Raw genomic sequence first — 16,922 nt, forward strand, 5'->3', positions numbered from 1 at the left:
GATGCAGGAGACTCGGAGCCTATCAGAGAGTGGGATGGCGGGGCTGCGGGGATGGTGGGTGGCTCGAACGTACTTTGTGGGAATGCGGGAGATGTTAGAAGTACGGTAGGTGCGAGCGTTGCGCAGAGGGTTGAGTTGTTGCAGCGGCGGCGTGGTCGTGATTGAAGGGTGCCTGGCTGGTCATGAATCGGGCCTGGATGCACGAGGGTATGATGTCGTCTGCGCTAACCATGGCACGTGCATCCGTGCACTTCGGCCGCGGCTCTAGTTTCCACCGCATTCTGCGCGCCCTCCTCCAACCACAATGTCTGGTCCCGTTGCTTCGAGTCTGGTGTTGTTAAGTGACTTGCCCGCATGTGCGCAGGGCACCAAAGTCCGCTTTCTGGGCTGGTACTTGGAGTGAAAGCCATAGCTGCCACAGAGACTGACTGCGCCGCAGCATCGATGAGTACGTCACTAAGACCGCGACACTGCGGCTCAAGCACAACTATCCGATGTCTGATCCGCCCGTCATCGCGAATCTCGATATCGAGCATGTGCTCGAGCGAATTAAGGAACTCAACGTAGACGTGGGGACATGGCTCAATGTCATCGGCTATGTTGAGCGCAGGAAGGAGAAAGGTGTCTTCGTACAAGCTGTCACCGTCTGGAACGCTGGCAACGTCGACCTCAAGGTGTATGAGAAGGCCGTCGAGGCGCGCAAAGCTGCTGCTTGAAGAACAATCGGGCTGCAAATGCTTCTGCGGTACCACTACAGGGACGTCGCCCTCTGATTGGAAGCATTACAAGCCTCCAGGAGAAAAGCCGTCCCACAGTGCTTACGGCAAGCTGGTGAAAGCACCCTGATTCCATCAAGATATGCCACAATTATTCGCTCTACATACTAGCATTCACGGGGGATATTTCCAGGGTCTATCGCCAAAGAGAATGCTATGTAAAGGTTTGTAGGATTGCAAGAGTGCTACAGCGGATCACTGGTATTGAACTGCATATTTTCAGAATCCCATCTTCATCTAGTACCGAAACCCTAGTAATCCAGTAAATACACCCCTCATACCTCCAACTTCTCCATCTCCATCTCCAACCATTCCACCTTGGTCTGGCAGCGCTTCCCACTACATGGCTACACAGCATCCTATCACTCCGTCAGTATATTTGATGGTTAACTCGCGTAGTTGCCACACATACCACAGTTCTTGTCTTTAGGGCTACTATGACCGCCGCCAGTACGACGGTCCAAGGGCTCCATACGAAGCGTGTTTTGCACATTGGCAGCCTGATGATAGATCAGCGTCTAATACTCGTGATGAGGCGAACAAATCGGAGGCCTACATCTACACCTGCGGCTGAAGTTTGATTCTGGCCATGATGATTTCCTAAATCCACAATGTTAGCTCTGTCTATTACACAAGATCACTATGAGGCAAGGCTCTTAGTACTTACCGGTTGTATTTGGAGCTGGAAGGAAAGAACCGGCATTTCCAGAAGGTGTCGCCATGTCGGATTTAGTTTATAGATAGAAATGTGAGAGTAGAGAGGAGGATTTACTGGAACTCGCTGGCGTCGACGAAGCCGATACATCACTGACGAACTCACCTTCACCTTGAGAGCATCTCTCACCTTTACCTTACGATCAACGGCGACGTGAAGCCGACTTTCGGTGTCTAGATAATGGAGAGCCCCGCTTTCGAATACAACGTAAGTGAAGCTCAACCCTGAGTACGTTCTTCACCGCTTTAGCGGTAGGAACTTTGGAAGGAAGCGCCGCCATACCCAACTGACAGCTTTCTGCGATGGAGCTTCCCTATCTCAAGAGACGCAAGATCGTTTCGTGGACTCATTTGGACGAAAGATCGAGAAAGGTGCAGATGTTCCATGAGACATAGCAAGATCGACGAGGGAAAAGAGCTTCTAAGTACTGATGTATGCATTGACGGTACACTTACACAGCACTATTCAATCAATACTAGACGGCTCGCAACTCCTGTAGACCGTATCGACTCGTTCGGGGATGAACAATACATTGGTACATTCGCCTTCTAACCAGTAGCATTGACTGTGATCGCGTACTGCTAGATTGATACGGATTGCTAGTTGGCACACTAACTCAGAGGCTAGCTTAGACATAGAAATTCTTATGGTATTCTTGGGTCTATCTATCATCATCACTTTGTCATCTCATTGCTAGAGTAGCACAGCTTGGTATTTATCCTGGAATACGATATCTACGCCCACCGAACAAGGTACTAGAAGATTTCATTTTCACGTGTTACGTGTCTTATTAAGACGTATGTTTATGATTCCTTTAGCAATGCATAGTCTGAGAAACCATGCTTCATTGTAATTGAATTGCTAAACAACCTAGCAATCACATCTTAGACCATGTTGTGAAACGATCTTCACTTCTTGTGGTCCTCTGTCAAGCGCCTGGCCGACGAAGACAACTTGAACTGCGGCAAAACTATGATAGGTCAGCACAGTGGCTTCAAAAATGACTTGTGGACTTACGCTGCGGTCACAGCGAAAACGTCTGTTCTTCTGGCTTCCGAGAACAAAACCAGGCAGACCGAGATGATGAAGTTGAAGCCCGCAATCACAGCCAACCTGCCCGTAGTGCTCTCCATATTGACCAGAATGATGATAGATATCACGGGCAGAGCAGAGGCTATCGCAGTTGTGAGCCACATCGTGAACGTAAACACCGACCGATGCTGCACAGCCACGGTACCAACCCTTGGATCTTTCTTCAACCACCTACCGCCCAATCTGAACACCCAATGAATTGCGCGACTTCCAATCCACCGTGAGAACTTATCTATGTCCTGCCGCGGTCGAAGGCAGACGAGTTCTCTATCCCAGGAATGCGGGTGGTGAATCGTGCCCCAAACGCCGTAGTCGAGTCCGCACAACTTCTCTTCCATGTGAACGCTTGACAGGAAATTCTGTATGTATCCGATATCAAAATGGTCGGGAGGTTTCATCTGCGCAATGGTACTCTGTTGGATGAGCGCTTTGTCTAAAAATATAAGCATTACGGAACGGCTGAAATGGACAAGTTCGCTGAAGCTTACTATATTCTTTGAGTAGTTTCCGCATCCTCATGACCAGCTTTATCTGCTCATTGCCTTTCTCGTCTGACTCTGAGTGTTTCATCCAGAAGAAGTTATATCCGTACAAGCCCTTGTTTCCATCGTCCGACGCCTGATCTTTGGCTTCGATGTATTTCAATTGCATCTCCAGATACATGAGTTCATTCTGCATGTACAATAGATTTCGAGCATTAAGTGAGCCGAAACGTTTGAACATAGCCATCTCGGGCATGACGCCCATGCGACCTGCAAGTTTGGGATACCCTACGATCACATCATGGAGTGGGTCTGTGGGTACTTCACCGGGTGTCGGGGGTGTAAAAGGAGGCTTCTTGACCTCTTTATTCGGTATGCTTGAGGCATCGCCAATGTTCAGAGCTTCAATATCTGCTGAGTCGTCTCTCGTGGCCATTGGATCGAGTTATCAATAACAAACGAGCATCTTCGTTCAAGATGGCGCGAGGGGGCGTGAGGTGTCTTTTTATAAGCAGGAGATGGGCTTGGTGTGATACATACCACGACGTACAGAGTTTCATGATCGGGTCGAACAAATGTTAGCGAAGACGATAGGTCGAGAGATCTGTTGTGTTCCATTTGCGACACACAAGTTGGGTTACATCGTCATACGATCTTTTGTCGATCTCGGAAGTGACACAGAACCCTTCATCATTGGAAGTGCAACTTTAGAATAGTCTCACGCAATGGAGGCAAAGATCGGTGCGGCTTTATACCAAGTCGTCAAGTCATCAATACCCATCAATGTTATCGCGGGGGTATAGGAAGAACAAAATGCCAATTTATGATATCTCTACACATTGGGAAGCCTCCCAAAGAGCGCCGTATTATGAGTAGTAATTCTTTTAGTAGCCCTTTTCAAAGTAAGGCTATGCAATGATCCCAAGATGACTGATGTGAAGAGAACGAAGACAAAAATGAGAGCCGCGAGCCAAAAAAACTACCAATACACGTTCTCGGAGCGCTCCAAGACCCCGAATTCCGTCGCGACCCGGGAATAAGACTGCCAACGAATCCTTTTGTTCCTTCAGCGCCTGGGTTGCGCTTTGCTAGCCGTGCTGATCAACAGCTTGAAGCCGTTCTTGAGCGCCAGCATATCGGGGTAAACGTTCTTGTGGAGTTCGAATGCGTTGGGGACGACCTTGATGCCCCAGGCTCCCTTGGGTCCGCGGGCGCTCATCTGGAAGCAGATCCAGAAGTGGCCGGGGTACTTGGGCATACTGCAGAAGGCGTACATGGAGCGTGAAGGGTTGGCTTCGCAGTAGTTCTCTAGCCATTTCTCTGTAAGGGGATTAGCTTGTGTCTCAAGGATGAGAGGTGGGTGATGCGATAAACTTACCAGTATCTTCTCGTGTGCCAGGTTGGAATCGCTCGTCTCGTGTAATCTCTGTGACCTTGCGTGCCATAGCCTCGACGTGGTTGACGATCAACTCGTCGAGATCGGAGTATGTGTGCTTTCCAATCTTGAGCTGCTTTCCGAGCGAAAATTGGTTTGCCTTGTTCATCTCGAGAACGTCGAGATGTTGGTATGCGTTGTTAGATACTTTCCATGTGACGACTAGATGGTCGAAACCCTTCGAGGATGGACGAATGACCAAGTCACCGGTCTCCTTACCACCGAGGTACTCTTCGGCTTGCATGGTGTTGAAGGCGAAGAAGAGAGGGTGGTTGACGACACGGTTGGGCCGACCAGAGGCAACTTCCTTCTCCTTCTCGGCAGCCTTCTTGTCCTGAGCTTCCTGTGCGTCATCCCACTCACCAGCTGCGCGATTATAGGGCTTCTTCTCTGGCGCTCGAATGAGATCATCTCGGAGCGACAGTTGTGCAGTGAGAGCCTTGCGGTTGAGGTAAACGATACGTGCGCGCACGATCTGATGGCTCTGGTAGACGTGGCGAGGTTCTTGACCGCCACTGCCAACACCCTCTGGGAACTCTGATTCAGAGACGCCACCTTCGATGCCGCATTCCAGCTTGACCTCGATGTGGTCTGGGAATGTTCGCCTGATGGTAACGGGTACGACCATACCCTCATAGAGAGTCTCCTCGGTCTCACCAGTCAACATCGTGAACAGCTCAGCACCAGATAGCAGCGCAAAGATCTGTCGGATCTCCTCGTAAGGATTGTCGAGCTCAGCGCGAATAGTCTCGAGCGTTGCACGCTTACGCTGTCCAAAGTTGCGTTCAATCTCCGCCGCATAGTCTTCCAGTGCAAGGTCGTTGACCAGATCGGTAGTCTCTTCCCGCACCATCTTCCTGACAACGGCACTGGGTCCACCTTCGTCAGTCTCGGCCTTAACATCCTCTTCGTCCATGTTAAGGGCGTCAGCGACCATCTTCCTGGCAAGATCGTAGTCTTCTGGATGTACACGGGTGTAGTCCAAGTAGTCGGAGGACTCTTCCGTTGAATCGTAGGGGATGTAAAGGAAACTGGCGCAATTCTGGAAGACTTTGGGACCCATGGCTGCCTTGAGGTCCCTAGACTCAGACACACCAAGGAGATCGAATCGTGACAGAATCTCATCGCTGTTGGCCTGAATGGCCTTGATCAAGCGATCGGCCTTACGAGGACCCAGACCACACACGTAAGGAATCAACTTTGAGAGGTATTTGTCGTCGTACGTCTCCGGTAGGTCGATACCCACGAGGTTGACCATATCCACCATCGCGGTCTCTAGTCGGTCCAGGAGCTTCTCTTGTGGTATCAAGGTTTGGTTGGGGATGAAGGGTATCGAAACGATATCTTTGCCGAGTGATGCGTATTCCGCCAATGGATTTTGCAGGTACCGTCCGAGAGCAACACAGTACCTCGTGAGCGCGGGATACTTGGGGAACTCGGCGATAGCCCGACCACTCGTATGATAGAGACGAGCGACCTCATCGTTGACCAAGATCACCTCCAGTGGCTCGTTCCTCTCTTCACCGGTGTCCTCGTCCTCGTAGGCTGGGCCAGTCAGGCCTCGCTGGCCGATGATTTCCTGAAGGTCCTTGTACAGTTTGCGTGTCTCGACCGAGAAGCCAGAGACACCAATCACGTCTGGTCGACGGCGCTGAATCACGTCGACGAACTTGTCGATGTCCTGGCCTTCAGGAATACCGCGCTCCGCATTTCCAAGGCGCATCTCCACCAAGCGGCCGTGCTCAAGTACCCGCCCATCGTTCTCGACGTAAGCCCACATGATCGCGTCTCCACGTTGGCCTTTACCGTTGGTCAGGCAGAGAACGTTGGGTACAGATCCGAGAGGTGCACTCTTTAGCTTGTAGGGCGCTTGATCAAGCTTGTTGTAGTAGTTCTCTCTTGCTGATGCGGCGAGTTCATCCTCACAACGAGCACGCAGAGTTTCTTTGACACCATTGGCGATGACAATCTGTAGCTTGTCTAGCGCCGCGCCGAGTAGTTCCCTACGGAGGGCGTTCCAAGTGTCAGAGACTTCACTGACACCTTCGGAGATGATCTTTTCTTCAAGCTTTGTCTTGAAGTTCCTGTAGTTGCCCATGGAGATTCGGACCTGTACAAGACCTTCCGCCTCGGCCTTCAACATCTTCAAAAAGAGATCCGGTCGACCTTGAAGATCGGAGAATGTAACGCCACGTAGGTACTTGAACTCGTAGTAGGGGTGGTCCTCTGTAATCTTTCGCATGCCCTTGTCAGTGCGAATGCAGTCGATCTGGGCGTTCTGGTAGAAGCTACCACGCAAGTATCGACGGAGGCGTGAGCACATTTGCAAATCCTGAACATACAAGAGCTTCGTAGACCTGAGAAGAGTGGCGCCAGTCTCTGGAGCGTCAGCCATCTGGTCGGCGAGCTCTTCAACCTTGTATGGCGGGTCCTCAATTGAATGCGCGCCTCGGTTCGACCCATCAACCTTCTTCGCAAAGTCCTCGGGTGTGATACCGATCGCTTTGACGAGTTGGTTGGCTTTGCCGCTCCTCAACTTATCGAAGAAGCTTCGCGCGTTGTTGGCGCGCTTCTGTGTTCCGTTCACTTCTTGTCGGACCTCGTTGATCTCTTGCGAGTACTTGTAGTGCAGGTAATCTTGAAGTTCCTGGATTTCTTCGATAGTAATGGCCTTGGCGGCCAACTCCTCGATCTCGGGATCAATGATGTCAGAGTATACGCTCTTCAGGTTCTCGTAGTTTTGCTTGAGGGCGTCGCGCTTCTCTGCAAAGGCCCTGAACTTGAGGTCGAATTCGAATACTTCCCACAGATCGGCCTGGTTCAGCAAGCGCTCTGGTCGCGCATCCATGGGCGGCGGGTTGTCTATGTCGTCGTAATCGTCGTTATCGCTTGGGGCGTGGATAAGGTAGTCTTTGCGGTGGTTGAAGATGAAGGGCACTTCGTAGTCTTCGAGATTGATAAACTCCAGGACCTTGCGCACAGCCTTCTCGAAAGGTTGTAGAAAGTAGCGGGGGAGGCCCTTCTTTGGCCACAGCATGTTGCTGATCCAGGTGGCCTCTTCTGTCAAGCGTGCTTGCATGACTTCTGGTGTGAGCTCGATCTCCTTGAAGGACCTCCGGGCTAGCTGCAGTCGCTCGGGAATGTCGGTCTCACGGATGACGTTGTCCTCATCCGTAAGCATGCGCTCCTGTAGTTGCGATGGCTCGAAGACATCCTTGAGTTGAAGCTCACGTCCTTCACCAGCTTGCTCGTCCTCTTCCGCCTCTTGCATCTCCAGCGCCCAGTCGTAATCTGTGCCATCACCAAAGGCAGCCCTGTAGTCTTCTTCTGCTCCCTCGTCCAGACCTGCAGCTTGCAGTCCCTTTGTGATCAGGTTTATGCCTGGTTGTGTGACGTCGCGGTCGTCTTCGATCTCGTCTTCGAACTTGTCGTCCTCAATAAAGTCGTCGAATTCGTCGCCAAGGCGCCCGCGCGGCTCGTCGTAGTCTTCGTTTACTTCGTCGTCGGAGAAGATGTCGTCGACGCCGCGGGACTTGACGCGCTCCTTGTGGCCACGCTTCAGGCGCTTGAACCTCGACTTCCCCTATGTTAGCGGTGTCCACGCTTCAGCGCGGTATGCCTTACCTGTTCTTCTGCCGGGCGCTCAACCTCGACACCGATCAGGTCCAGATCCTCGTCATCTAGGGCCTCTTCCTCGTGACGGTCCTTCTTCCTCTTCCTGCGCCGACGTTTGCGCTCCGCGATCTCGTCTTCTTCGTCCTCGTCTGCGATGAAGCCTTCGCCTTCCTATATGTCCGTTAGTTTCTGCAGATGCTCCAGCCAGTGTGGCCAAGCTTACCTGTCGCAGCCTGTCTTCGTCATCGTCATCTTCCTCCTCGCTCGAATCGTCGATGCCATTTGTGCCATTTGTCTTCTTCGGCCTGGCTTCAACGGCGTCGCCAGCCTCGCCATCAAAGTCCTCATCCTCCTCCTCGTCGCTGCCTACGTCGGCGATTGTGTCGAAGAACTCCGCCATGGTGATTCAAACAAGGACAACGCGTGGACTGATGGTTCTGGCGATGGCGCGCGATGGGCGATTTCGGCTAGCTCTTTGCGGCAGAGAGGTTGTCGTACTGCGGCGATTCAGCGGGAGGGAAATTCGGGCGCAATGGAGGTAAAGGAGAGAAGGAGGGCAGAAGTAGCCTCTCAAAGGTTCGCGCACCCAACGGCCGCGTTAACTTTCGGCCGCACTGACGCTTGTCACGTGACAGCCTGATACGCGCTAGGCGGCTACCATCAACAAAAGGTGACCATACCCGACTCGGAACAGCATGCTACAGGTGCGGGCATCAAACACGTGGGCTTCCTTAGCCTCGTCTTCTACATGTATCTAGTCATGTACTGAGGACGTGTTTGAAGAGGATTAAGCTTAGATATACTAGGGATGCAGCGACGACTCAAGCTCCAATGCACAGATTAATCATCACCACCAAGCTTGCAAGAAAACATCTTCAAGGCAACGGTCACGAAATGCGGTTCTTTCGAATGTACTTCGTGGAAGTGATTGGCATGTCAAACGGTCGACGTTGGATTGGTCTGTACGCCAGGCACATGGCCGCATTCGAGATACGCGCTTTGAAGTTCTGCGCTAGAAGCAGGTGAAGCATGGCGACGAGGAACCATGCGACTCTGAAACCTCCTGAACAAGGCATCGTATAGTGTATACAGACTTATCAAAGACGCATCCCTTGGAGAAGTTGAGTATTTGACAGCTCTCTTTCTCTCGAAGACAGCGCTGCCTCGCTGCTCATTTGCATCCTCTGCAGCCTCGCAGACTCAGTTACAGACGTTGGACGCTACCGCAACCCCACCAGCGCGCCCCACTCGCGCTGGATACTGACACGACCACGACCTCTCCTGAGCCGGTTTGCTGTCAACAACGCCCGAGACACTGCCCTCCATTCACTGCCATCGCCATTCCAATCGGTCCCTGCATTCGCCCACCTGCACATTTTAAAGTCAGGCGCCCGGAAACGGACAAACCAATAGACGCTGTCCTCCTTTGGGCTATTTCCGTCATTGGCGTACCATCGTCGACCCAGCGTCGGGCGGCAAACTCGAAACCACAGCCAGCACCTGGCCTCCTACACACTTGGGCTCTGTATTCTTCGCAGAGTAGCCATTGCCTCGCAGTCGCTGCATCCGTCCACCCTCACCCACACGACAGCAGCGCCCGGCGCAAACCTTCAAGATGGCCGAGTCGTCCTTCAAGCAGAAGACGATGAAGAGGAAGAACGTCAAGGGTCTCGCCCTCAGCGCTCCTGCCCCCAAACCCGCACCTTCCGCCGGGGACGCCCAAATACCCGGCGCCCGAGCCAACGACGAGAAGCAGGATACCCTGGAAATTGGTGTTGAGTTCCAGCTGGACCTAAAGGCCGAGGACCTGATAGTGCTGCGCGAATTGGGTCACGGAAATGGAGGAACAGTCAGCAAGGTGCAGCATGCTGCTACCAAGGTCATCATGGCGCGGAAGGTGAGTGGCAGACCAGGACGTGTACGGCACGAGGAGACTGACAAGGGCAGGTTATCCACGTCGAGGCCAAGAACGAAGTCCGGAAACGAATCGTGCGAGAACTCCGAATCATGCACGACTGCAACTCACCCTACATTGTCGACTTCTATGGCGCCTTCCAAAACCCTTCCGGCGATGTCATCATGTGCATGGAGTACATGGACGTGGGGTAGGTGCAAGCTGCTTCCTGCTGCACGATGTGAGTTGCTAACTTCCATGCCAGGTCGCTTGACTGGGTCTCACGATCATTCGGACCCGTCCGCGTCGACGTTCTCGGAAAGATTTCAGAAGCCGTGCTCGGCGGCCTCGCCTACCTTTACAGCGCCCACCGCATCATGCATCGCGACCTCAAACCCTCAAACATCCTCGTCAACTCAAAAGGAAACATCAAGCTGTGTGACTTTGGTGTCTCAAGTGAGCTCGAGGGGTCTATTGCCGAGACTTTCGTAGGAACAGGCACATATATGGCGCCAGAGCGGATACAAGGTTCTCCCTACACCGTCAAGTCGGATGTATGGAGTGTTGGCCTGACACTTATGGAGTTGGCCATTGGCAAGTTTCCATTCTCTGGAAGCGCGGATGATGACGAAGCTGGAGGCCCTCAAGGTATTCTGGATCTCTTGCAGCAAATCGTGTTGGAACCTTCACCCAAGCTACCAAAGAGCGATGCCTTCCCATCCATTCTGGAGGACATGATTGCGAAGTGTTTGATGAAGGATCCAGCGGAGCGACCAACTCCCAAGGAGCTATACGTAAGGTGTCCCAACTGGAATCAATGTCTAAGTGTGCTAACCGCAGCAGGATCACGATGCCTTCCTTCAAGCCGCAAAGCGCACTCCTGTCAACCTGGAAGCATGGGCCATATCCATGATCGAGCACAACAAGCGCAAATCTCACCTCGCCCCCACCGCCCCTGCAGCGGATATCAAAGAGAAGCTCCGCGAGCGATCTCCTCCCCACAAGCGTGAATCAAGCGACCCTAGGCAAAGAGTAGCCAACGGTGACCCCGAACCAGCACCACGACGACCTTCATACCCTACACGGACATCGAGCAGTTCCAATGTCATGAATCTACCTATGCGACCTGCGCCATCTGTAGACGGTCCGGGTAGCAGACCGGGTAGTCGGGGTCCATCAGCCAACGGCTTACCACCTCAGCCGAGGAGGTGGAACAGCGAAGTACAATAGTGGGACAAGACGCGTTTTCTATTAGATAGCGGATCTAGGCAAGTATATAGAGGTTACGGGGGATTCTGTAAGGTCCCTGCTGGATGTCGGGACCATCTTCAATCAAATGTAAGGTCGGAGGTTTTCGCCTTGAAGGCTTGTTGTTGTTGACTTTCGACTAGCATCAAATACCAATTACTCATCTTTCGTATTTCGTACTTCGTACAATGCTGATGGTGACCATGATAGACACTGTTTTGCCGGTGGTATAGGCAGTAATTCGGCATCGCGAAACCTGCACCGTCTCGTGCTGGATCAGCGTTGAGCATGTCACCTCTCACAGCCTTTGATTCGTACATCCTTATCTTCCCCGCCTGAGGTGTTTCTTGTCCCTGTCGAAGTACTTGATGTGAGCGCTTGCTTGCGGTATCACGAGACTAGAAGTACATCGAAGCTCTCGGCTAGGGAAAGGCAAAACACTCCATGCAAGGAGGAGTTGAACGGGGCCGAGGAGTTATATTCCATCTTACGGCCGTTGGCAACAGGTTATTGGATTCCGAATAGATGCGATGGCAATGTAGGCGTCAGGGCCGTTCGCTATCTTATGCGCATTTTTGCTTGCAGGTACACATTTGATTGTTTCCTTGGACAGGGTAAAAGTTGTATCACCTGGTTAAATTGAACACTCGTTTCGCACATGTCCTTTGCAGCAATTTCGCAACACACCCGAAGTTCAAAAGAACAGAGTCGTAGGCAGTTACCTATACTACAATCAGATCTTTTTGTCACTCTTGATGAACACCTCAATTGTGTACACAGCGCGAGATCTTCTTATCCAACATCGATCGATCTCTAACATATCAAAGAAGTCACGCGGGTTAATAGATCTATCACCCGAGTGCGTATCGTTCATCACGAAAGTTAATGTTCGAAAGAGGGAAGGTCACATCGGGGCTCCGAGGTGGTAAGCCGGGAACTAAGACGGGCACTACGCGTTCCCCATGACCACGAGTAGTATATACCATCACCAACTGCGATCCTTTCTATCGCAATGAGAGCGCCCAGCAGAATTACAATCGAAGATTAAAATTAAGCTGTCCGACTTCGTGCAGACCTTGCGATGCCAGACACAAGCGATCGCACCGCGCTTGGCTTCCCGTTGTCGTCGTTGTTACCGAGCGGGGCGCATCCGATAGTAGCAAGCGTATTGCTTGTCTTGATTGTGAGTCCCCCAGATTCAGGGTTGTTCCTGTCCAGCACTGACCATACAAAGTCCGCGTTTGTGTACGGCTTCTACAACGCGTTCCTCCATCCGCTGCGCCACTACCCCGGTCCACTACTCTGGCGAGCCTTCCGCATCCCGCATGTCGTCTCAACACACCGCGGCGAGATCCACAAACGACTCACTGAATTCCACACCAAATATGGATCTGTCGTGCGTGTCGCTCCCAACGAGCTCTCGTATGCCGGCAGCCGTGCGTTGAAAGAGATCTACGTCACCCGGCCTGGCCATCTACCATTCGAGCGTAACCGCACTTCTTTTAAGAAGCAGGCCCCGACGGATCCAAACTCCATCGTCAACTGGCATGAAGGCGACCACGCAAGATACAAACGAGCGTTTGCGAATGGCTTCTCGGAGAAGATCTTGAAAGAACAGGCACCGGTCATTGAGAGCTACGTTGACCTCTTCATGACACAGCTCAAGAAACGAAAGACGCTCGATCTGGAGAAGTGGCTAAATTATCTGACCTTTGACATCTCCGGCGACTTTACATACGGCGAGTCCTGGGACTGTGTTGCGAACGGCAAAGCGCATGCCTGGGTCGACATTTCCCAAGACTTCGGTAAAGGGCTTGCGTTGATCCAATCGACCAATATGTATCCGCCGATTGACAAGTTGCTCCGCTACATTATTCCCAAGCGCATCTTGCAAAGAAGCATGGAACACCGGAAGATGAGCTTTGAACAGGCTCGGAAGAGGATCGCAATGGATACGGAGCGTCCGGATTGGGTAACGCCGACCAAGAAGTACAGCGACCTAAAAGATCCTTTTACAGGCCCTGAGTGGGGGATCAACCTTCTCGTACTCGCCTTCGCCGGGAGTGAGACTTCAGCCAGTGCCTTGACTGCTATCATCAGATCCTTGGTACAGCACAAGGGTGTGCTGCATCGACTCACCGCGGAGATCAGGGAGACTTTCCAGAAAGAGAGTGATATCACAGTGGCAACAACATGCAATCTCACATACCTCAACGCAGTCATTTCAGAAGGCATGCGCCTCAACCCTCCTGTCGTAATCGGAGTCCCCCGTATCGCACCTGCAGGCGGCGACATGGTGTGCGACAAATGGGTCCCTGAAGGGGTATGCTACTACTTTGATCTTGAATTATAGCTTCTTCTCTAACATCTCCTCAACAGACCTACGTAGCCTTCAACCAATTCTCCGCCTATCGCCAATCCTACAACTTCCGCAACCCAAACTCCTTCATGCCAGAAAGGTTTCTGGACCCAAAGTCGTATCACGAAGATGACATGGATGTGTTCCACCCTTTCCTGGTGGGCAGACACAAGTGCGTGGGTGTCAGCTTCGCGTGGTCTGAGATGCGTCTCATACTCGCGAGGTTGGTGTGGAGTTTCGATATCAAGCTTAAGGATGAGCGGGATAGATGGGATTGGGGGGAGCAGTGTACTTATATCCTTTGGGTAAGCTTTATCTCCGGGATTGGATGATTGATTTGGAGTGCTAATGTTGTTGTAGGATAAGAAGCCGCTAGAGGTCATTTTGGATCATGTCAATAAGTAGATACCGGATTCTACTCACGATAGTTACACATGCGAGGTGACATAACGTGCGCATCGATAATGGTATCCACAGACGATTTTTTAATTATTCGAACTCACTTCTTCCATTTCTGTGCTCATCACGTCTTCCGTACGCGAATTGTCAATCGTGACTTTGACACCTTTTCGATGATACCCACTGGCTTACATATCCTTCTTGACGCTCTCAGATTTCCTTCTTTGCACATTTGCATCTTAATGTAGACCGCAGGCCTATTCATCTTTTTCCCTTACATGCAGCACACGCAAAAATCCCACTCAAGGCATCATGCCCCAACCGCCCACAAAATCACTACCAAGGACACGTACTAGATCGCCCCTCCAACCGGTGACACTCCACTCCACTACACCATCCCACCCATCCTGCCCATCTTCACGATCTCCACATGCCCCAAATCCTCCATCCCGTACTTTCTCAAAAGGTTCCGGTGAACAAGACCCATGCGTCTACTCGCAATAGTCTGATCTTCCCTCCCGTATGCACGTACGCATGCAAGCTAGCTCTGCTGGTCCGCGTCGATCTAGATCTACACGCCACAAAAAGGAAACTTGGCGGAGTTGACTCCGCGAAACGAGTTATATTTCGTGTGGGTAGCTTGGCGTGTTTACGATGGGCGGTGGTGCTGGTGGCTGGTGGCTGGGCTGGTTTAGTCGAGACGCGGCGGTGCTGAGTCGTGGGTTGCAGGGCGACAAGGCTGGAAATTTCTACTGTGAGATGATGGAGGATTTTTGCTTAGTGAATAAGTTTTACGCAGTTGTGAAGTATCGAGCAGGGAAGCTCAAAGGAAATGGATGGGTGGATGTGTGTTACTAGGTAGACGTGGCCAAGTATTCACAAAATTGCGTCACTCCAAAGTATATGCCTTGCGTTTACAACTTTATACAGCATGATTACATGGAAGAATCACAGAGTGGCAAGCTGACACAAAAGTATGAAGATGGAGATCATTCAATTAAAACTATTCACAGAGGCAAAGACGAACCCGTCCTTGTCCTCACCAGCTTCTCACTGGCCTGGGGGTATAAACTTCCTCCCCTTTTTGCAAATAATCCAAAAAATGTTCAAAGAATAGTGGGCCCTCTCTCGCAAGAGCAGGACGTAGTTTCCGGGTATCAAGATGTTACTTTTATGTTTGTTGATGACCGGAGGTAGGCGCCTGGCTCCTCGATGGTTGTGTGGATATGTCGTTATGAAGGGAGAAAACTCATGTCGTGAAAAAAAGGGACTTTTGTTGTTGGTGATTGTACAATGGGAGATGATAGACCTCCGTGGAAACGCCGTGCTGATGGAAATGCTGAGATGATGAGAGATTCAGAACCAGCTCTCATGTTGAAGATGGGTATGCAAGAAGTGAAGGTTGGGCGCAAGGAGAGGCGGCAGTGACTCTCTTATTGGTGAGAGAATTGCCTGCTCAGGCGCTGCCATGCGGACTCCATGCTGCGGCGGACGCCGTCCTTCTCGCTCTCTACGCTCGAGGAGCTGGAAGTGGAGGAGGCGGAGTTCTGGCGTTGGGATCGGGGCTTCATCTCGTCGACGAGGTTGCCGGCACCGCCGCGACCGATGTGGTAGACGGGTGCTTGTTGGGTGCGGAGGCGTTCTTGCTGTTGGAGTTCCTCGTCGAAGCTGAAGATGGCGCGCTCAGTCTTCTTCATATTGCCAGCACCGCCACGGCCGGTGGCGTAGAAGGCGTTGGTGGGTGGTGGAGGTAGCTTGGTGCGCGAAGCTGGACCTGAGGCTGTGGGGCCGGGGGTGACCTCAGTGGGCTTGATGCGCATGGCATTGCCGGCGCCGCCGCGGCCAGAGTACATGTAGGCACCGGCGGATGGGTGAGGCTCGTTGATGTGGAAGCTGACCATTTTGATTGTTGGTAGTGAGGTTGGTTGAGTGTTTGGTTGTTGGGAGCAAGTCAAGTGGCGACTGTCGTCGATATAAATCTGGGGTAGCGTTGATAGTAAGAGGTAGCTCCGGGAAGATCTGTAGTGGTTGATGATCGTTGGTACTCAACAAGACCTACTGGGGTAGAGGGTTTATATAACAAACAGCGTCGCACTGATCACGATCCCCTCTTACTACTGGAATGCAAGGCAAGAAAACCTCTCACGCGCAAGCTTTTTTTCGGCGCCACGAAACGAACCAGACGCGCACGAGGCCAGCTCAGAAGCCTTGGAAGTCTGAGCGACACTTTGCAGTTAACGGCAGTCAATGGATCATGCGTCCCCTAACAAGGCCAGTGTAGGAAATTTCTCAGCACCATGAATAGTTTACCATTACCCCCTCAAAACGCGGTGATTGGCTGGAGCGAGTTTCTCGGGGGTAAGAGATTGCCAGGGGAAATGGTCAGGTGCAGCGGAGAACAAGGAGCGAAGCGATCGAGCCCATGACGCTATCGAAAGCCCGGAGCTTGGCTCCGCAGCAACCGCAGCGCACATGGCCGAAGCGCCGCCTGTGAGGTGTCTGACTGAAAATTTGACGCAGAAGACGCCATGCGCAAACTGGGGCCTTGTGCCAGCTTCCGCGACGGCCAGCGCACGCTTCCCGCCGGAGACTGTGGAGGCGGGAAGAGATTTTTTTGCGGTGCTGCGTCTCACCTCTGGCTCGCGTCATGCATACGCCGCATACGCTCTGCGCTTGCCATCGGGTGCCTGGATCAGAGGAGAACCGAGATGGAGACGCTGCAGATTCTGACGCTGCCTGTTTGATGCTGGTGTTGCTGTTTTGATACCCATTGCATGCATCGATATCCATCCTTCTGCAAGGCACAGTGAGCTTCATCGTTGGTGGCGTCTTCCAAAAAAGCAAGTACACCTTCGGCCGCTCAATTTTTCGCTCTGCCAGCTGACCGCGCACGTTCAGCTGGCCGTC

At 52.1% G+C, this 16,922-nt stretch overlaps 5 protein-coding genes across 5 annotated transcripts; 2 read left to right on the forward strand and 3 right to left on the reverse strand.

Moving 5' to 3' along the window:
- Nucleotides 1–304: 304 nt before the first annotated feature.
- On the forward strand, nucleotides 305–716 carry J4E92_003185 (uncharacterized protein; the record flags this gene model as incomplete). The annotated part of the gene is made up of 2 exons (XM_051494584.1): nucleotides 305–390; nucleotides 440–716. The coding sequence occupies 2 exons, from the start codon at nucleotides 305–307 to the stop codon at nucleotides 714–716; spliced, it is 363 nt and encodes a 120-aa protein (XP_051354877.1).
- Nucleotides 717–2,399: 1,683 nt separating this feature from the next.
- On the reverse strand, nucleotides 2,400–3,501 carry J4E92_003186 (uncharacterized protein; the record flags this gene model as incomplete). The annotated part of the gene is made up of 2 exons (XM_051494585.1): nucleotides 2,400–2,461; nucleotides 3,072–3,501. The coding sequence occupies 2 exons, from the start codon at nucleotides 3,499–3,501 to the stop codon at nucleotides 2,400–2,402; spliced, it is 492 nt and encodes a 163-aa protein (XP_051354878.1).
- A 630-nt stretch (nucleotides 3,502–4,131) lies between these two features.
- Nucleotides 4,132–8,515, reverse strand: J4E92_003187 (uncharacterized protein; the record flags this gene model as incomplete). The annotated part of the gene is made up of 4 exons (XM_051494586.1): nucleotides 4,132–4,385; nucleotides 4,444–8,077; nucleotides 8,125–8,286; nucleotides 8,339–8,515. 4 exons carry the CDS (start codon nucleotides 8,513–8,515, stop codon nucleotides 4,132–4,134), a joined length of 4,227 nt encoding a protein of 1,408 aa, XP_051354879.1.
- Nucleotides 8,516–9,730: 1,215 nt separating this feature from the next.
- J4E92_003188 (uncharacterized protein) lies at nucleotides 9,731–14,021 on the forward strand (the record flags this gene model as incomplete). Its single annotated transcript, XM_051494587.1, has 7 exons — nucleotides 9,731–10,012; nucleotides 10,063–10,220; nucleotides 10,275–10,803; nucleotides 10,853–11,230; nucleotides 12,492–13,580; nucleotides 13,637–13,921; nucleotides 13,977–14,021. 7 exons carry the CDS (start codon nucleotides 9,731–9,733, stop codon nucleotides 14,019–14,021), a joined length of 2,766 nt encoding a protein of 921 aa, XP_051354880.1.
- A 1,427-nt stretch (nucleotides 14,022–15,448) lies between these two features.
- J4E92_003189 (uncharacterized protein) lies at nucleotides 15,449–15,916 on the reverse strand (the record flags this gene model as incomplete). The annotated part of the gene is made up of 1 exon (XM_051494588.1): nucleotides 15,449–15,916. The coding sequence occupies one exon, from the start codon at nucleotides 15,914–15,916 to the stop codon at nucleotides 15,449–15,451; it is 468 nt and encodes a 155-aa protein (XP_051354881.1).
- Nucleotides 15,917–16,922: the final 1,006 nt, after the last annotated feature.

This window comes from Alternaria infectoria (genome assembly GCF_024043175.1).
Source record: "Alternaria infectoria strain BMP 0036 chromosome Unknown scaffold_4, whole genome shotgun sequence".
NCBI lineage: Eukaryota > Fungi > Ascomycota > Dothideomycetes > Pleosporales > Pleosporaceae > Alternaria > Alternaria infectoria.